Here is a 21,506-nt window from a genome sequence, read left to right on the forward strand (position 1 = left end):
CCAAAGACTTTCGACGTAGATCTTCCACGGGCGGCCCTTTTTTTTTTTTTTTTTTTTGGCGCGGGGTCCCCGAGAAACAAAAGCGCACCTCTTCCGTCGGCGTTCGCCTAGAACGAGGATTAGGGCGTCCTGCGATACCGCCCCGAGGGCACTCCCCCTCCGTCTTCCGTCTTGGCGAGCGCCGGGCGATTCGGGCGGGAGGACCTGTACACCATGCAGGGGGTCAATGGGAAGCTGGTGGATTCAGCCCCAGTGCATCCTCCGGCTGAGCTGCGGCTTTGCTGATGCTCATTATTATTCCAGCACACAAACTCCAACCCGCCTGGACGCGGCTCGAGGTTGGATATAGACGTTTATTTCTGTTTGAAGCGTGGCGATATTTAAAGTACGGGTCATGGTTTCACAAGGGGAACTGATGATTTAAGGGCTGGATTTACGCTATATGTGGATGTTTTGCGCCGGGTCTTGCATCCAATTTAAAAAAATAAAATAAAATAAACAAAAAAAAAGAAAAACGGGCGGGGAAACGGATCCAAGCTCTGGACGCTGTTCGGCAGGAGGATCGTGTCTGTTTTTTTGTCTTGTTCTCAGGCCGTCGTTGTTTTGCCTCCACCGACCCGTTGGTGGGAGGTATGGCGTATCCCAGAAAGCCACAGTAACCCACAGGACATTACATTATGACTTATCCGTCCTCTCTTATTTAAGCCCGGGCTCCGTTTGTTTGGATTCGGGAGCCTTAAATGTTTTTTCAACCCCCCCGCCCCACAATGGGAACGGCTCACATTTTGCGACGGCCTGTCAAGAGGGAGCTAAGTCCAAAAAAGTATCTGTAAGTAATTGTTGGGATTGGCAGGAGGTATTTAGAGCAGCGCGTCCTGAGAAAACATCGCGTAGGGACTGTACATCCCCAACCCCCCGACCGCTTCACTGGGTACGGGCGGCGCGTTAAAACAACGGCGCGTCACATCGCGTGTGCGCGTTTTCGACCTTGGGCCGAGCCGCCGTGTCCGCAACGACCCTGCGGTTTGGGCAGGCGACGCTCCGCGGTTCTCTGGAAGGGGAAGGAAAGCGCGTTGTGCTTCAACTTTTTTTCCCAGTTTTTTTTTTTCTTTCTTTTCGGGTCGGAATACCTGTAATCCCGAGGTCCGCTCCGGGGACCGCCTTCCCACAGCACAGCGGGGGGGGGCGAGGTCTGCGGCTCGGGTCTCGCTCTTAAGGGCTGCGGCGGTCCGAGCGACACACAGCCGCACCGCAGGTTTACGGCGCTCCATACATAAAAGAAGGAATCTCAAAGGCTTTGCGAGGGGCGCGCGCTGGGGAGGGGGGGCGGCGGCGGAGCAGCGAAAACCGAAACGGGGCCGTGAATCAAGACGTTGGTGCTTCTGGCTCGGGTTTCCCCCAACCTGTATGGCACGAAGTGCTCCCCAGCCCCCGAACGCGAGACACGCGGAGTCGGAGCGGATGTCGGAGGTCACGCGCGCCGACGACCTCTCATCGGGCGATTGGGGAGTGCGCAGATGAGCACGTCACGTTTTATTGGGATACTGTGGAGGCCTATTTTTTCACCCGCTCTCAAATGTGTCCGTTCCGCTTTCTTCGGGGGGAAGTCAGTCGGTGCCAAACAGGCTTCCCCGTCCGGCCGTCTTCGTCCCCAAAACGTGAAAAAGTTGCTCTCGACGTGACGCCAACCTGCTGTCGTCTCTCCCCCCCCCCCACTCTCTCTCTCTCAGCTGAAGTGTTACCACAAGCGCTACCGCAGCCCGTCCCGGGACGTGATTTTCCAGGTGCAGTTCCACACCTGCGCCGTGCACGACCTGGGCATCGTGTTTGGGAAGGACGAGCTCGACGAGACCTTCAAAGGTGCCGTAAGACAACACCCGCCTGTCGTCACCAAAGTCACCAGCCTAACCCCCGACCCTAACCCTGACCCCCTGACCCTGACCCCTAACCCTGACCCATCACACCAACAATGCATCGAAGAACAACAGTGAAAACACCTTCTGTGTGCAGCTCTAGTCGATGCCGCGTCTTTTTCCTCCTTGGACCTGTGGAAATGTGCATACTTGTTGACCGTGGGATAATATTGGTATCTCCTGAAGCACTGGACTGCAGATCTGTAGTATTAATAACCTGTTTATAACCTACTGGATGCTGCATTTAGCTCCCGGCGGAATCAAAGTTCACCTCGACGTATCGTTTAATACCTCGGCTTCGGCCTCTTATCTGATTCGACTTTCCTCTCGCCCGTGGACCTGGGTCAGACTGTGTTTCTCTCTCTCTCTCTCTCTCTTCCATGCAGACGACCGGTTCCCAGAGTACGGCAAAGTGGAGTTTGTCTTCTCCTTCGGGCCAGAGAAAATACATGGTAAGAATAGCTGTTCCTAAATGGTTAACCTGGGTTAAGGATCATTAGGGGTCCGCGTGCGATTCCCCCCGCTCTTTATTTTCGATGGGTTGGGGTGCACGTGTCGATGCTTGTCAGGTAGCGGTGGAATAAGCACTGTGCGCTGGGCTTGTACTGTGCGTTAAAGTACAAACACGCACACGCAGAATGACTCAAAATACCGCGTTGATGTTTCTGCTCCAGTAAAAGCAGATAAGTACCAGCTCTTAGTTCTACTAAGTATTCTACACTAAGTATTAAAAGCAAAAGTAAAAAGTCATATTCAGTCTATAATATGGAATAAAGTACGACTGTACCTGAGTGCTCAGCGTCTTGCTTTTGATAGATATTGCATATAAATCCTGATTTGGAGAATGTACACGGATATAAATATATTTTCAAAACTAAATGTATATAAATATAATTACAGATAAAAAAACCAAACAAACTTAAGCTAAAGAAAAAAAAAATGCATTAGAAATGAAATGGAACCTTGTCATGGAAAGTACTCAAGTACATTTTTCAAGGATCTGCACCGACTTAAGGGTATTATTACTCCACTACGTACGTTTTACTCTGCGCAGTGTTTCGCGCTTGAAAGTCATGAGGAAAACGACAAAAGTTGGGGGACCTCCCCCGATATTCCTCGGGGAATTTTTTTCGCCGGCCCCGGTCCCGGGGCCGGGGCCGGGACCCCAAACACGCAGATATTCACTTCTCCTTCTGCCTCTTTGTACTTCTGGTCAAGGTATGGATCACCTGGAAAACGGTCCCAGCGTCTCGGTCGACTACAACACTCAGGACCCTCTGATCCGCTGGGACTCCTACGAGAACTTCAACCAGCACTGTGAGGACAACTCCGAAGGTGGGTGCCGCCATTTTTATTTATTTTTGTCGAATTTCGCCGCCCCGTCTCCTTTCCCAGGCGTCAAAATGACCTGGTGAGGATCGTTGGACACAAAATCAAGTGACATTTCAAAGCTGTGGATAGCACCCAGAGGACACATTTTCGACAGTTTACTCGGAATGACACATGACCTCATGGATTTCTAAATCGGTGTCAGTTGACAGTGATCCTATGCAAAGGGCAAAATTAGGCAATGAATGCTGTTGAACCCAAAATGACCGTGAGGGTCATTGCGCACGCACACACATGCACACACACACACACATTCACGCACCCGCACACAGTGTGAAATCACAGCGACCCTTTCCACAGAAGCGTGTCTGCTCCGCGGCCTGCGGTTTCCGCCACCGCGCGTGATTCAGTCGCCCCGGCGGAGTTAAGGAAGCGTCCTCGCACGCTGGGAACGCCGTAACCCTTCGCACAGGAGGGTCGCGGCGAGTTCACGCCGCTGAGTCCGGGCTGCCACCACGGGTTAGGGCGCGTCCACCGCGGACAGGGCTTTATTCAGAGGGGTCCGTGCATTTATTAGCGCAGTCCTTCAGAACCGGTGGAGTTTATTGGTTCATTGGGCTCAGGATGGTGTGGTACGGTAGTTTCACGGAGCGCTGATACGCTTTGAAACGTAAAATAACGAGATTATTTGGGGTTGTGAGGGATCCGTGAAAACAAAAAAGCAGGAAAGCAGGTTGGTTCTCAACGTTTTCAAAGCTCGCTGTCTGCGTGCGATTCTCAGATTAAAAAAAAAACAAACCCTTTTGTCTCCACTCGTTTCAAAGCATTGTCTGCCTTGTTTGGACATTTTTATTAGTCGTGCACCACCTTTTGTGTGCACCAGGGGTCTCAATCTCAACTGACGTGGGGTCAACTCGCCTGGTTGTCTTCTCCAAGGGGGGGGGGGCGTCCCCCGCCCTGCGTTTTTCTTTTTCCCTGTAATACGTCTGTTAATAATCATCATGAACATTTTTTTGTTATATTCTATTTTATTCTGTTTCACGTTTTGAAAAAAGATGAAGCAAATTTGCGTGCATTCATTAAGTATTGTACTGTTGAAATGAATTTGAGGCCCAGACTTAATGATATATTACAAGGAATTCAAATGGTCACAGGGGCCGGATCAGGCCCCCGGGCCTGTACTGTACTTTGAGACCCCTGGCCGACACGATTTTCGTGGAGTAGTTATTGCAGCATGTCTCACGGGCCCTCCAAAAAAAAAATCTTATTGCTTAAGACCTTTATTTTGACTGACAGATGCAATATAAATCTTTACTTCCCGGTTCGCTAGGTTTTCCCTCTATTCCGGACGACTTCGCAGAGGCCTTGTAAGCCGACAGTAAATGTTCTTGCGGGGGTGGGGGTGGGGGTGGCGGGAGGGCGGCGGTCCTTGCTGCATTCATTTGTGGTGACCCAGCGGAACACGGAGAGGCCCAGAACCCCCAGTGGGACCTCTGGTTCCCCGGGATTCCAGGGCCCAGCGTGGCACATTCCTGGGTCCGGCCACAGGCTTGGACGGAGGCTTCCTGTCGGTCGGGGCACCGGCCGCTCTCCACCCAGAGGGTTAGAGTTCCTCGCACCCAAATGGGAAAGCAACGCTACGCCCTTGGTGATAGCGGCAGGCCTGTTGTTGTTGTTGTTGTTGTTGTTGTAGACTGGAAGATGGGGGTTCCCAAACTAGGGTGTGCGGCCCCCTAGGGGCCACGTGAAGTAATTGCAACGGGTTCTGAGCAAAATAATCTTTATAATAATACCTTTTTTTCAATTATTCTGTTTTGATTTTATATCCTGTGACTATATATATATATATATATATATATATATATATATATATATATATATATATATATATATATATATATATATATATATATATATATATATATATATATATATTGTGAGAGAGAGGGACAGCTTACTATACCAAGGGGGCCCTGTGCCATAAAAAAAAGTTTAGGAACCCCAGGAGTAACAATACTGTCTTTGTGCTCGTTTCCTGTTACGTCACAATCAATAGACTGCTGTTGCAAAAAAAAAAAAAAAATGAGTGTCTCACTATTATTTGGACCTTTTCGGTCATGATGGAGGTTTATTTGACTTCTGTTTAATGTCCCTGTTTCCCGGGTTGCTTTTCTTGGTCCTCCAGATACTCAGATGTCAGAGGTCATTTAGCAGTCTTTATCACTGCTCATAAAGTGCAGCCCCCCTAAAGTACCCTACACACACACACACACACACACACACACACACACACACACACACTTACACACACACAGGCGCACACACACACACACACACACACACACACTGCAGTGGCTTGAAATAGGCAGTACCAAAATAGAATAGGTGTAGCTACCTCTCATTACATTTCAGTGAAGAGGAGTGTGTGTGTGTGTTTGTGTTTGTTTGTGTGTGTGTGTGTGTGTGTGTGTGTGTGTGTGTGTGTGTGTGTGTGTGTGTGTGTGTGTGTGTGTGTGTGCGCGTGTGTGTGTGTGATTGCGTCAACGGAATGTGTCAACCTGGCCACCGGTAAGTGTGTCTGTGTTCCGTCATCTGATAGTGTTACTAACAAGAGGAGCACACACACACATACATTTTTACATACAGTTCATTTGGAATGCAAGAAAATCAATGCATGAAAGGACATTTGCACACAACGGACGTAGACACAAAACGCACACACACACACACACACACACACACACACACACACTTGTCGGGCTACTTTGGCTGCGGAGTCGCCGATAAGACTTCAAACGTGTCTCCCAGTAGCTCCCAGTGCCAAAGTCCATGACTTCACCCGGCCAGTGCAGCCAGACTGATACACCGCCTTTCAAAGCGTCTGCGCTCGTGATTTGGGAGGTGATTACGGGCACTCAGAGCGACACGGGGAGCGGGCTCCGTCTCCGGGAGCCAGCGCTCGCAGGAATGGCAACAGAGAGGCGGTGGGTTTCCAGGAAACGGGAGTGTTTGCATTTCCACCGTAATTAAATATGCTCTTTCCTCGTTCCACACTCGTTAGCGAGCACCGGCCGGGCAGTGAGCTCCTCCGGTGGAATTGTTTTTTTGTTTTTTGTTTTTTGCGGGAGGGGGGCATACAGGGCAGCGGGAGAGGATTTACATCTCCCCATTTGTAGTTGTACACCAAAAAAAAAAAAAAAAAAAAAGTCTTAAGTCCGGTCTCTCCTTTCATCAGCGGGGCAGTTGTTTTCCTAAGGTAATTGCTCGGCTCCCCTCGTCCGATTTTGCGGCCGAAGCTTATCGCCGCTCCTACAATGACCGGAGCGAGGGCGGGCGGCGATCAACACGCGCTCAACGCTTGCCTCTGTTGGTTCACGAGTTTCCAAAGACGGACGTTTGGCTTCACAGCGATTTGTCCCTCGCCGGGCGAGTGCGAATGCTTGCGGCTGGGTCTCGGGAAAGGCGTGTGTTTTTTGTTTTTTTTGTTTGTTGGGTTTTTTTTTTTGCACCTTCACACAATACCCTCGAGCGCAGAACTCCCGTGGATGCATTGCACTCGCTAATTTGAAGTTTGACATTCTGTCTCGGGTTGACGTGTGATAGGTTTTTCGCTGATTTACCGCCTCGGTACGCAACGGCTGCCGGGAGCTTCTCATTTACACGGCATTGGCTTTCTGCCATGGAGTAGCCTGGAGGACTAGAGCTCCCTCCTCCAGTCAGCCGTCCAGAACAGCGTCTTCCCGGACGTCGTCATTTTGCCGCTTTATTTCCTTTTCGCACTCGGCGGGTTGACGACGACGTTGCCGGTGAACTTCAACGCCCCCCCCAAACGTGTCCGGGGCCGCGGTGCCTAACGTGCAGGGTTTTGCGTACGGTGGCGTTTCGAGCGGAGCGCGACACTGCTTAAACGTGCCGGAAGGTGGAGGGCTCCTGTCCCGCCCCGGGGGGAAACCTATATCAACGCCTCCCAGGCGCTGCCGTCCCTACAAAAACTGAACACGCCGAATAGGCAACGCTCCGACGGCGAGCTCAGGAGCCGTTCTCCCCCCCAGAGCGCCGAATCTGAGGAATGGACTCTCCGAGATGGCCCCGACGTCTGAAACTGCAGGGAGGGAGGAAGACCGATCGCCCCGTGGCCCCGCGGATATTGATAGCTATTTGGGAAGTGACAGGCCCCAGTGTTGTTTACCGTTCTGTCTCAACTGATTTACTCGGCCGGTCAAACCCACAGCATTTCTAGAATATTTACAGAGAGAGAGAGAGAGAGAGAGAGAGAGAGAGAGAGAGAGAGAGAGAGAGAGAGAGAGAGAGAGAGAGAGAGAGAGAGAGAGAGAGAGACTTGAGAGAGACTTTTAAGGTTCCTTTATTTGCAGTAAGTCATGTCACAGCTGCAGCAACTGTATCACGAAGGAACCAAAAAAACACAACAAAAACCAGAGACAAATCAGTCAACCGGTAAAAGAGAGAGAGCGAGAGAGAGAGAGAGAGAGAGAGAGAGATCACAAAACATCTATCCTTGTACATCCGGCACCTATGTGCCTGTCTCCGTACAAAACCCTTCGGCAAACGCTTTATTAGAGTCTTGCGCTCTGCCCTGTTGCTCAACCCCTCGTGTATGACCCAGCGCACCACCACCACCACCACCACCACCACCACCACCACCACGCTGATCAACTGTTCAGTTTCCACCTCTCGGGCTCCTCTTTCCTCCCGGCGTCTCTGAGGAGTCGGAGGAGTTAAAGACTCATCTCCCAGACTGTGAAGCTCTTTTGTGCACACACCGTCACAGCAGGAGGGCTCTGTGTGTGTGTGTTTGTGTGTGTGTGTGTGTGTGCCTGTGTGTGTTTGTGTGTGTGTGCGTGTGTGTGTGTGTGTGCGCGTGAGGGGTGTGTGACAGTTAAGGCGAGGGAGGGTTCTGGGAGCGACCGCTCAGTGCAGACAGACAGATAGCTGCTGAGCGTGAGGTGCTTTGCTCGCGTCGAGGTTTCCCCCCGCCCCCCCGCCGCTCGCGATGAAGGGAAAGAGGAGCCCCGGCCGCAGCACGCAGGGCGGCCCACCCCGTCCATTCAGCCCGTCGGCGTGGCTGGGGAACGGCCGCCTGATTTAGCGCCGGCTCGTTTCGTCCTCCCTCCCGTGTGGGGACTGAAAAGGGGGAGAGGGAGCCCGGATGAATTAAGCCGCCGCATCCGTCAACGAGTTCCACATGTGAGTAGTTTCTTTGTGCGGGGGTTGTTTACTCGGTGTTTCGGGGGTTGGCGGTGATACGGGGAACCGGCGAACTACCGAATTACCCGTCCGACGTCGGATTGTCTGTTATCCCCTGGCGGTCTGGCTGGATGGGTTTGATTCTGTTGCTGTTGAGCCCGGAGGTACCAAGGCGCCGCGGGGTCCATGGTCCTTTTGGTGTCAAGGTTTACATCTCTGTGTTGTACACAAATGGAACCCTCTCAAATTTAGGCGATGGATGGAAATGTTTGAAACGCTTATCGCTGGGTCAATTAACCCCGAAAAGAAATCTGACCGACGGGTCCACGCCGCAGACGGGAGCTCTTGAAAGCGGCTGTTGCCTCTCCCCCGCGGTACGACCTGAGGTGCCGAACTCCTTATGACGGGAGGGAGCACAGAGCGCCTTTGTCCGCCATGCGGCCGCCGCGAGGGGGCCAGGTCTCCACGTGCTCGGCCGTACGCGGGTGAACTCTGCGCGAACTCCCCCCGGCGGCTTGCGTGAATCGCGGAAGACGGCTGAGATTTGTCGAATTTCCACCGCTTGAGTTTATTTGCCGCGGCTGTCTGGTTGCGGCGCGTCCGAAGGCCGGGCGAGCGCGCGTTTTCTCGCCGGGAGTCGGCGGCCAAGGTGTCCGCTGCGTGTTGGGTCTCGCTCTTCGGGAGGTGAGCCCTCACTCCCTGATGCGGAGGCGTCGGCGTTCGCCCTCCCGCGCGGAATTAACCCACCGATTATCAAACGGTCGGAGGGCTGACCACGTCTGTGAGCATGCTTCTCACCGGAGAGGGGTCCGAATGAGTGCGGCAGGGGTCAAATTTATGTTGGTGCGTATTTTTCTGTTGCGTGTCGGGCTCTAGTGACGGGGGACGGTTACGTAATATCAGTGGAGAGGGAAGTGATTTTTCTGCTCCGGCTCTGTGCACTAGGCTCAGTCCACCGGTGACGGTGAAATGCCCGTCCAGCCGGAATGTTGCTAAACGGCACAAATTGAATGCTTAATGCAAACTGCGATCGCCAACGTTTTGCACAGGACCATTAATTCCAGTTGGTGCTCGTTTTTGTTTAAAAGCGAGAAAAAAACAAAAAACAACAACAAACCGAAAAAGCGTACCATGTGCAAGAGAAAGGCATTGCCCCGGAGGTGTTTTTTCGATGACGGTTAAACTCCACCTAATTCGGTTCCTGTTACATCTAAAGGTTTTTAAACACTCCGTCCAGATGTGCGAGGTGCGGGCAGCACTGACAGCAGGATGCAGGGCAGCCTGTTCCAGATGAGTCGTTTATAAAAAAAAAAAAAAAAAAAAAGCCCGTCCGGCCGTGAGAAAGCCAGCGCGCGCCGTCTCGCCTCCGGAGGACGCGGGTCGGTTGAAACGTCTGCTGCTCTGTGTTGGCAACAGCGCTATCAACTCTTGGGTCTGGAGCGAGGTCGTACTGTGGGATTACGCTGCTTTGACTCCAAACTCGACGACGGCACCCTCCTTGCAGAAAACGGCCGAGACGGAACAAACAATGGACTCGCGCTGGACGGCGTGTCCTCATCCTGATCCAGTGCTGGTGGTGCACCGACTTTTCGCGGCGCCGCCCGATGTTCAGACCCATAGAATAGGATGCAGCCTCAGCGGTAAAGCGGGAATGGCATGGTTAAGAAAAACAAATAAATAAATAAATAAAAAACGGCGCCGCTCGATTCTTCCTTCACAGTTTGGGGCGGTGCGCGAAAGACGAAAAGAGACACGGAGACGGACGTCAGAGCCGGGGGTGGTGGTTCCTCGCTTTCCCCGTTTTTCACGTTGTAGATTCAGACTCGGGCTGCCGTTTCACCCGTATGTCGTGAAGATGTTCTGTCAACCGCTTTGGCGCCGCGTGTGCGACGCAGCCGGTGGGTGGGGGGAAGCAACTCGTGACCCCGTTCTTTGGCCGGATTTTGACTTCTGAACGGTGGGACGGTGGGACGGTGTTATTTCCGCCTCCGCCTGGGAGGACGCGTCCTGCCGTTCTCATCCATGTGCTCCCAATGGGGAAAGAATGAGGGGGGGGGGGGTCGGTTTGTTGACCCTTCAGGGACACGGCGCAGCACAGTCTCCTGTTTTTCTGTTCTCCGGTCCTTCGCTGTATATCTCCGCCTGACTCTCCCGGCCCTCCCTCTCTTTGTCCCCGTCTCTCTCTCTCTCTCTCTCTTCACCTTCTCCCCTTCCTCCTCTTTCCTTTCAGCCGAATGACGGACTAACAGTATTTGTCTTAGCGCTTGACAGACTCTGGGAGACCCGTAAAAGCAGGGATGCGGTGGGGGGCGCGGGGGGCGGGCGGAGGGAAGGGAAGGGGAGCTTGGCTTTATTTATTGGGCTCCGCTGTCTTGTTTCGGGGTGTGTTACTGGCCCGGGGGCATCCTCCTATATGGGTCATTTAGCTTATTGAATGGACCCCTTCTGCACTGAGACAGGGATGGACACGCAGGGTACATCTTTACCAGGAACGAGGGGGGGGGGGGGTGTGCGTGTGTGTGTGTGTGCGCAGGATGTACACACACACGCACGCCTGCATGTTTTGGCTCCGTACACACTGCTGGCATCCGCTCCCCTCGTCTCATCATCTGGCCAAAATAGAAATCTGTTCATGCGCCGATCTCCTCTGGCCCCCGTCAAACTCCCGCCGACTCCACCGTTCCTCCAACGCCGCTCGATAAAGTGCTGCTGCTGTTTCATGCTCAATAACGAGGGCGGGTGAGAGCCGAGAGCGGGCGCCTTGCCTCCCAGCGCTCCCTCACTAATCAATGTGGGAGCTCGGCCCACGCAGGAAGGCCTTTCCTCGCCCCTCGACCTCCACGCCGCCCGCCGGGTCCACGAACGGACGTGGCCGTCACTTCACGCGTGTCGAAAAGTGATCCGGTGTTTCTTAATGGTTGCGGGGATGGTCTCAGCGCGCGCCCTTCGTCTCGCATGCGTCTGCCGCGCAGGCAATTTGTAAAGTCAGACATGCGCTGCGTTATCTCTCTCTGTCTGCATACCGCAGCTAGAGCATTTGGAAATCTGGAAAAACATTTTTTAATCTTCTCTCTCTCTCTCTCTCTCTCTCTCTCTCTCTCTCTCTTTCTCTCTCCCGCCCTCTCCCTCTCTCTGCCTCTCACACTTTAAAATACCACACATCCTTTGATTTCTCTCAATACATATCTTGTTTCTTTACTTTCCTCTACGGGGAGCATTCAAAGCTTTAAGTCAATCATATCATCCCCGACAGAACCAACCTCATTCTCAGAGCTCCGTAGGGCCTCGTCTTTGATTTGACTCAGTAATATTGTGGGGAAAAAAATACAATAAAATCAGAATTGCCGATTTCAGTCCAAAATGTCTACTGGGACTGACGACTTGAATGGGAGCTGACATGGCGGGTGGCTTTGAGCAGGACATGCATAAACATGCACAAACCATTAGGAGCGAGGTCAGAAGGATGTGTCGTAACCAGCGGTTCCCACCGCTCTGCGGCTTCTGCAGATCTCCAACAAAAGCCCGCAGTCAGTCCATCAAAGCTTCCCGTCACCTCCAGACCTTAGATATCTGCAGCCAGCTCATCAAAGCTTCTCCTCACGTGGCCCCTGAGACTTTTTCCCTACGTTCTGCTGCCACTAACGGGCCCGTGATTGCTTTTCCTGAGACACGTCGTCACCGGGACTGAAACCCAATGCACCGCGTGGATGGGCCGCGCAGGCTGAGATACAGAAAGTACACATCATCCTGGGGTCGGTTTAGCCCGTGTTTAACAGGCATTTTGAGTTGGCGGACCAGGTGTGTGTGTGTGTCTGTCTGTCTGTGTGTGTGTGTGTGTGTGTGTGTGCTCTTGTGAGTTGATTTGTGTGGGTTCTCTCAAGGTACAATGTGTGTCTTTGACTCCCTTTCCTTTGTCGGCGTGACCAAATGCTAAAAATATAATGTGAAAAAAAATGTACATGATTTATCCGTGCACCATGCCTCAGTGTGTCCCACGGTGTGATCCATAACTGTTGAGCCTTATAGTATATTTATAGAACTTTCCTTCAAGCAGCATAAGCGCCGTCCTTCCCCGACCCTTCGCCGGGAGGATCGGTATCCTTCCACCGCGCCGCGTCCCAATCACACTTCATACTCTCGTGCTTTTGTTCCACTTGCTTTTTTCCTCTCTCGCACGCATTGATTCGAGGCCACCACTGATGAATATTTAATAACCTGCTGTTGAAGAGTCCATTAGGCCGGAATACGTCTTTGTATTTACAGTCCACTAAGTGGTTTGGGGGTTATGGGTGCCGGCAATGGCCGCGCGTTATCCTTTGAGGTAATGTGCTTCCTCCAAGTGATGTCTGCATTTTTATGTACAGGAATAATTTGATAAAAAAATATATATATTATTATTAATTAATCAATAACAAAAGGTTCAACATTGCGTCCCTCTCAATAATCCATAGCATATAAAACAATTTTGGATTGGACAAAATTTGATTCCTAATCTTAATATTTTGATATAATTGATTAAAAACACGGTTTTGTTTCAATAAGTTGAAACATTAATTCAGGGTTGGCCACGCGCGGCCTCTGCCGTAGATCCTTTACCGGTCTATATCCAGGATCCACTGCTGCAATGCTCCCGGTTAAGTCACTGCCCTCAAGGCCTCATACGTCGTCTTGATTCGTTGCCGGATCGTTACCGCGCTTAAGCCGTTAATGTTCACCGGACAGGGCGCCGGGCCGGGGCGTTTTTTCCGACGCTCTGCCGGAATGTCTTGTAGCGGGCGGCGGACGGCGTTCCCCTTCCCGCCGGGGGCCCTTTTGGACGCCCGACGCACTCTGCGGTGAACTGCGCTCGCATCGAGCCGTTGGCGGTTCTGGCGGTTGAGCCCCGGGGAGACGTGCTGGGAGGAGGTTTCATTACCTTTTAATTAACGGGCTTCTTGTGGTGAGGTCCCCTGCCGTTGCGGAGAGCCTGTATCGCAGTAGCGCAGACGCTGGTGCAGTCACACACACACACACACACACACACACACACTCACACACACACACACACACACACACACACACACACACACACACACACACAGACACACACACACACACAGAATGGCGACCGTGTACAACACAGACGCTGGCTCCATGTAAGCCGGTGGCATAACCGGCTATTTCCGATGTAAAGGGGATCTATTGCAACAGGGTCGTAGTTCACCGTTAAGGGGGTCCAGGGGTCGTGCAGGCAGGCCATCTGGTCCGCAGACACCCAAATTATCTGGCAGGGTCTTCCATTCATAAAGATTCATGAACACTGTTTGTGCGGGGATTTCAACCGTTGTCCAAAAATGTGTAGGCAACTTCCTCCCATGTGTCTTCGGCCGCGACGTGCGGGGGGATGTGAGGTCGGTGGCCGTCGGTGTATGACGGCGTGTGTGAATGGGTGAAAGTGTAGAAGGGAACGTGGTGTCTCGACTAGAAAGGGCGCTATATCAGAGGCGGTGTTATTTATTTACCATTTACACTGTGTAAGTTCACGCCGACGATCATGATTTTATGGAAAGACAGGAGAAAAAAAATTGGCAAATCCCATCATGGATTCCCCTCTCCTGGTTTTATTTCAGTACGAATTTAACGCCACGATCTGAAGGGCGACCCCCGCCGACACCTCTCCCAGCTCCGCTAATGAATTCCTCCATCCCCGGCTTCCAGGACGTGGCGACACGCCGTGCATGCCGGTCGGGGCGCACTCGGTCAACTCTCACCGCCGTTGAATAATTAGTCAGGTCCCGGGCGGGGGGTCAGGAATGCGGACACTGCGCCATGAAATATGCGGGCGGGATCACAGGGCAGGCATGCACCTCCCGGGGAGCAGGTTAAGATACGAAATGGCGGGGGAAAAAAAACACAACAACCGGAGGCACCGAACGGCATGCGCGGAGCCTCACCGCGTGCGAACCGCCGCGGAATTATTCCCGGTAGATATCGAAGGTTATTTCCGTGCGTCACGCTGGGTTGTTGAAACCCGGGACGTAGCGCTACACACAGGAGCCGTCTGGACAGGAATAGCCCCCGCCCGCCCCCGAGCCACCGAGGTGTGAAGTGGCGGGTCGGGTTTCCCCCCGTAGTACAAGTGGAGGCCGTGCCGATCGCTATCAGTCGCGTCGCTTTTAGCGCGAGGGTATGAGACCCTTCGGGAGATCTTACCACACGGAGGAAGCGCGGCGTGATCGCAGGGCATCACGGGCACGGAAATAAGACGGTGACAAATCAGCCGAGGGGAATGAGCCGCTCGCGTCGGCGGGGAGACGGCCGGAATGAAAGGCGGTGCCGCGCGGTGATGGCTCAGTCCTGTATTCTAAATCAATATGGATGAGCGGACGTGGCCTGGAAGTGAGACAGGTTTCCAACATTTGAGTAAGCATCATTGTGAAAAGGAGACGTTTGATTACCAGCGAGGTGAATGTGATGAACTTCATTCACTCGGGTTCTTTATTATGCGAGTTTGAATAAGTAAGCCTGACATAAAGGTATATTGTTCCCGTTCCCATTTCTCCCAGGCTCACGCAAAGCGGATAATTAAAAAGATAATTAAGCAAGGAAGCCAAATACTGTATATTAAATATTAAATAACGGTTTCTATAAGATTGGGGCAAGAGAAGATGCTGACCCATGCTTTCACTTCAATATAAGAATCTCTGCATTTGGAAACCAGCGGAAAGAAAAACATCAAATGGACAGGAGCACAATTATCACTTTTTTTTTCCCGGAAATGCAACCGCAACCGGTGCGTTGTGCTCCGGTGAGAGCTTTTTATTTACAGGTTCCTTGTGCCGTGGCCATAAAATTATCGTAAACAGTTAAACCAATATGTTTGTCTTTCGCTCTGTAGTTAAATAGAACTTATGCTAGTGTGAATAGATTGCCCAGTTAGATAAAAGGCAGCGTTGGGAACACCGTCATCATGTTATTTGTGTAAACGGCCTTTGTGGCGTGCATTTAAAACCCACTCCCGCTTGGTTACTGTAGAGAATGATCAGCGTTTCCCTCTCCCCTATAAAGAACCCTTTATTACAGCAGAATGCACATTATTAGGAATTGAATATAATTCAAGGACGAGTCGAATGTATTCCCGGACGCTCCGTGAGCCGCATGCTCCGGCGACACATCCACCGCGTTCAAATCCCCCAAGTTCTTAACTTATTTTAATCTTGTATTTCGTACAAAAGTCCCTTTTTTCCAAAAAACAAAAAAAAATCCTAATAATTTTCACATAATCTTTTTTTTCTCTTCCCCATCTCTGTTTTCCTCATTCTGTGGAAGGGTGTGGTTTCTCGCTGTGCTTTCTAACTGGAAGCGACGTCGTTAAATGCTGTTGGATGTAGCAGCTCTTTCCATTACAGGAGTGTGTGTGTGTGTGTGTGTGTGTGTGTGTGTGTGTGTGTGTGTGTGTGTGTGTGTGTGTGTGTGTGTGTGTGTGTGTGTGTGTGTGTGTGTGTGTGTGTGTTTTTTGGGGGTGTGGTCCGGGGGGGGTGTCTGCATGAGCGCCAATTCATGAGTCCATAAAAAACGAGGCGCTTCCATAAATCGTTTGTTGATGACATTGTTCAGAACAGATCCCTTTTCATCACGTTCTGTCTCCGAGGTCGATTTTGCCGTTCTGCGAAAGTGTTTTGCACGTTTTCAGACTCGAGAGAAAGTTTAAATGAAGTTTTTATTTATTTATTTGTTTATTTATGTTATTTGGTCCATGTAACGGTACAGAAACGGGCGTGTGAGAAGCATGTTTTGCAAACAAAGACTGATATCACTCCGTAATTCGCCATGCTGTGAAGTCTAATACCTCCACCCCTCTCAACCGACCCTGCCCACACACACACGCACGCGCGCGCACACACACGCACACACACACACACACACACACACACACACACACACACTCACACTCACACACCACAGATAGGCTGTTGTGAAAGACCTCCCACATACATACGCAGCAGTAGCTGATTTAGCGGTAGCTCTCCCGTCCCGGCCAGAAGACAGCCAGCTATTCAGGAGAAGGAGGAGGAGAGAAAGAAATGGAGCACCCTCCACCGCCCCCACCCCCTACCCCACCGCCCACCCCGCTGTAACGCCAAATTTTCCGCCCCAGGGGCTCCACCGTAGGATTTTCTTTCTTTTTTTTTTTTTTTTTTTATTTTTTTTATACAAACACACGCACACAGTCCAGTTTAGAGCGAGAACGGCACCCGGGTCTCACGCAGGTAAGGAGAACCCTCCTCCTCCTCCTCCTCCTCCTCCTCCTACTCCTCCTCCTCCCCCTCCCCCTCCTCTTCCTCCTCTTATTAGGATGCGCTCTTCTGTCGTTTCCGTTGATGAGCTTTTGACGCGTTTTGATTTGAAGCTGTCTGAGTGTGTTCTTTCCGTGGCACTGCTGTGGGCCGCGGCAGCGAGGGAGGTGTGGGGCCCATCATCCACTGCCGGTGGTCTCTCTCACTTTCAGCTGCAGGCAGGTGCTTAGAAAGGCGCTGAAATAGAAAGAGTGAGGGCAGCTCCTCTTTCACGATTAAAGCCTATGTTTGTCTGTAGTGTGTGTGTGTGTGTGTGTGTGTGTGTGTGTGTGTGTGTGTGTGTGTGTGTGTGTGTGTGTGTGTGTGTGTGGGACGAGGCACTTATTCCCTCAGCCTGATACTCGAGCAGTTTCATGAGGTGTGTATAAATGCGTAATGACTTTATTTGGAGCTGTCAATCTGAGCCGCTTAAGTCTTCAGCACAGTTGACGTCGTGTACCGTTGGAACTTACAGATTCAGAAACAACAAGGCCAAACAGATTTGTTATCCTCATTCATTTTCAATTTGGAAAAAAAACATTTTTTTCCCCCTGTTGCTTAGAAATCCATTATCCTGGCTGAACTTTGACAGCTTGAGCCATCTCTGGTATCTGAAGGAATGGAAGCCCGTGGCTTTCAGGAGAGCGTCGCGCCAAATAAACATTTTTTTTGCTGCTTGCCGTTAAGTAATGTTGGCGGGAGCCTCTCTAACTGTACTGCGCATTGAGGTGAAACTACGCATTGGCCAGAGTGCGTTGACAAATTTTGTGCACTTGATTTTTAATATCACGGTGCTAGCCTGTCAGCACAGCAGCTACCGCCCGCTCCCTTCCTGGCAAGTTGCCTCGAGGGTCAACCAGGGTGACCTTACAGTATCCAGCCTGCGAGCAGCCACAATGCCCAGAGACAGAGCCCGGCATTCACTGCAGTCCAGACGGAGATATCTGTAGGTTGTGCAGTGGGAGACACACGGAACCTCTTTATATAAATCCATTCCGAGATGTGCAATCTGATTCGGTATCATCAGATACCGAATCATGGGTTAAGAGGTGTCATGGGAACCTTGGTCACAGTACAATCATCTGATTTGATGGTTTTTTTTTTTTGTTTGTTTTTTTATGTTGACCGAAAAAAAGACTAGACTGCAAAAGGAACTTCTTCCTAGTGAGAGTACAAACCCATACATTCAGAGCTTTATTACAGTGGATGGAGGTCAGCTATTAAACATTGCATTACGTGAAACAGAGATCTGCACTCTCTTACATTAATGATTCACTTCAGAGAAAAAAAAAAAGCCCCAAAAAACAATACAGGATTGCATACAGTCATAATAGAGGTAGTTATTTTCGAGCATGGTTCCGACTGAATTAAATCATGAATACAAACATATTTTTATATCTGTTGCTTCTTTATCCTACACTTGTTGCAGATTGTTGAACTGTGTCTTCATTTCGTAAATAGTAAAAATGTACTTAATAAAAAAACACCATCATCAAAACCAACATGAGACCAAGGGTCCTTCGGGAGAGGAATTCGGAAATCTCATTTTCTATGGTTAAAGTTCACATTCGGTTTCCACTGAAAGTCGAGGGACCTTGGTTTTGTCTTGATGGTTGAAGCTTTGCAATGCGATGGTCAGCTCGGCAGCACTGGCTAGACTGTTTTACACACTGTGGTCGAGCCTGTGAAGACCAAGACCAAATACCCTGTGGTACTGATCTGCTGTGAAAGAAACATCCCCGTTGAGGAATGGACTGATGCATTCTGACTGAGAGCTGGATCACGAATAGCATAACCACATGGTGGTTATACTATTTGTGTGCATGTGGTTGTCTGAATTTGTGCATGACTGTGTGTAAGAAAGAGGCATAGAAGGTGAGGGAGAAATAGAGTAAAAAAAAAAGACTAATTTTTACACCTAAGTCTCTTTTTTTAATGTGTGTGTGCTCGTGCTTGCGTCTGTGTTTGTGTGAATGTGCTTTAACCTTTAAGCTCTCTATAAGTTGTTCCATTATTTAGTTTTAACTCTCAGAGGCTGGGGAGAGCCTGTGGGCCTTCCGCACGAGTGATGTTGATTTTCCAGCCATGACTAAGTTCCTCTAGCTGGGGCTCCCCTTTCCCATGCTATGGAAGGCGTTGGGTTGGCCTTGGGTGTGGTCTCTGTGCATGTTTGTGTGTGATTATGTGTGTGAGCGGCCTACCAATGTGCTTTTCCACATGTGATTGCATATGCACATGCATGAATGTATCTGTATTAGGACACATGTTTGTATGTATGTGTGAGTGTGTGGCTTGAACAGTGCTCCGTCAGACTTTGAGTCAACAAATCAGTGGATGGCACCGACATGATACACAATACACAGAAAAAACACATCTTGCCGCTTCTACAATGCCAGTGTTCTTCAGGTGGTGCATATTACTGTAGTACCGTTGGCTTTTGAAAGGATCAGGCAGGCCTCTGTGATTTCATCGTTTTTTCCACAGCGCATGCCACAGCCCATGTTCATTTCCTGAGGCTGGTAGAATAGGTAAAACCGAGCCAACACTGGCTATAGCCGCAGATGTTTTGGCATTGCCCTCACATTAAGGGCCTATAATCCCCCCTGTACCTTTTTGTTTCCCCCCCTGACAAATATTGTTTCTTTCTATCCTAATATTTTCATATGTCACTGGTGCTTACATTTTGTGGATTAAGCACTGCATAAGGCTCTGACTTCAGATTTAAGTTATATGGGGCACTGGGTTTTCTGAGGCTTAACTGTGACTGTTTTGTGTTGTCTTATGTTAACAAGCCTCCATCTTTCTTGTTTTTGCTCTAGACGTCATCCATACACAAGGGCCCCTGGACGGCAGCCTCTACGCCAAAGTTCGCAAGAAGGAGTCCGTCGAGGGAGCAGTCACAGTGAACGGCCTGCCCCCTACTGTTGTGGACCACGTTCTACCCGCCGTTGACCACGCCTTGTCAGTGAGCAGCGACTCTGGGAACTCAACGGCCTCCATCAAGACGGACAGAACTGATGAAGCGGCTCTGGGATCTCAGGCAGCTACCGTAAACCAACCACACGTTCCTGTGGCAGAGGAGCCGATCTCGACAAATCACCAGCCGCCGGCAGCACCGCAACAACCCATAAGTCTCCAGGAGAAGCAAGAGCTAGAGCAGCTGCTGAGCGGCTTGGAGGGGCCCATGCACCGACAGGGCTACCTGTCCACACCTACGTCAGCTGTCAGTGGGATGCTACACCTGGTGCCCGCCCAGGTCCATGTGAATGGACATAGCAGCATGGACCGTGAGACGGACATTTTAGATGACGAGCTTCCTACCAGTCAAGAGGGCAACAGTGTGGACAGTCTGGGCACATTCTCTTCCACAGAGGGCCGGGCCACGCCAGCAGATTTGTACTACCAGTCTGAGACCACCATCAATGGCCAAGACCATGTGCCCTATCTGGAGCGGAGTGTCCCAGAGAAGCCTCTGGAAGGTGTCCAATCGCAAGTTGGAATATCAGGCAAACCCTCCACCATGACACAAAGTGAGTCAATGCCCCCCTCGAGCAATTCTTCATTCATTCTTAGCCAGAATGGCAATCTGTATCGCTCACAGTCTTTCGGCGCAGGGCCAAAGTCAATGCCACGAGCTCCAGCCCGCACAACAAGTAGCAGGGATGCTGTTCAGCGTGGTCTCAACGTTTGGCAGAGGTTTGGCGTACCTGAGGAACCAGTAACAGAGGGTCTCAGCTTTAGCCCACTCCAACCCATGCCAGCCATATCGAGCCACCACAGCCTCCCACAGTTCCCTCACCGTCGCAGCGCGTCTCAGCAGGAAATCGAACAGTCTATCGAGACCCTCAACCTCCTCATGCTGGACCTGGACCCGGGTCGGCCACTGGTGTCAAAGTCCCAAAGCGCTCCACTGAAGGAGAATAATGTGGTCGTGACAACCCAGCCGTCCTTCTCCCAGAGTCAAGCAAGCCATTCCCACCCTGCTGGTCCAATTTCTGGCCTGGGCCACCACTCTACACCTATTGGCATGGCACCCGGGAAGCCGAGCACACCAGACAGTTACACGACGCAGCCAGATGGCATGAGCTCAGCACCACAAACATCCACCATTGTAGGTGGCCATTTTCAGCTCAAACCCATCAACACCTACCCTCCCAGCACACTGTCCCCGTCCACAGAGCTCCCAGAGCCCGAGAGGAGTCCCAGCGCCGCCTCAGCGTCACCTCAGCCCAGGGATACTGAGTCCGATGAGGTTTTCAACGTCGAAGGTCTGGTGGCCCAGCGAGTAGCTGGTAAGCTTCTGTCTCAACTCAATACAACATGCCACTTTCGGAATGTGTATTATTATTTACAAATCAGGAAGCCCCACTCGTCTTAAATAGGGATTTTGTAATTCACCTCCAAATAAGTAAACACATGCGTGCAAACACATACAATAAACAGTTTTTTGTCAATAAACAATTTTGGGTGTGGGTGTAGCTCATAGCCCAATGTGGTTTCAATCCAACCATCTTTCACAGCGGGCTCTGACTTTCCTCCTTAAGTTATAGAACTAAATTCAGCTTCGGTATTCTACACACTTCTCTGTAAGCATCCACTGGGTGTTTAGTATAAAGCGCCTTCAATCAAAAGTGGCAACTGCAGAATGTTACAGCGTTTAATACATTCACCGATGACATTATCTATTTGTCAGTGGAAAAGGTTCAAAGCAAACCTGTATTCTTCCAAAGCAAACAGCAGCACT

The 21,506-nt window shown here is 50.9% G+C and overlaps 1 protein-coding gene across 4 annotated transcripts in view; it reads left to right on the forward strand.

The window, feature by feature from the left end:
* The window catches only part of tns1b (tensin 1b), a 115,697-nt gene that overhangs the window by 73,946 nt on the left and 20,245 nt on the right, over positions 1-21,506 (forward strand). For all 4 annotated transcript variants that reach the window (XM_080019246.1, XM_080019247.1, XM_080019244.1 and 1 more), the window contains 4 exons: positions 1,731-1,860; positions 2,300-2,365; positions 3,132-3,248; positions 19,582-21,054. In XM_080019246.1, the coding sequence (XP_079875372.1) occupies positions 1,731-1,860; positions 2,300-2,365; positions 3,132-3,248; positions 19,582-21,054 (1,786 nt within the window). The remainder of the gene's footprint in view (positions 1-1,730; positions 1,861-2,299; positions 2,366-3,131; positions 3,249-19,581; positions 21,055-21,506) is intronic.

The sequence above is a fragment of the Zeus faber genome (assembly GCF_960531495.2).
Source record: "Zeus faber genome assembly, chromosome: 18".
Lineage (NCBI taxonomy): Eukaryota > Metazoa > Chordata > Actinopteri > Zeiformes > Zeidae > Zeus > Zeus faber.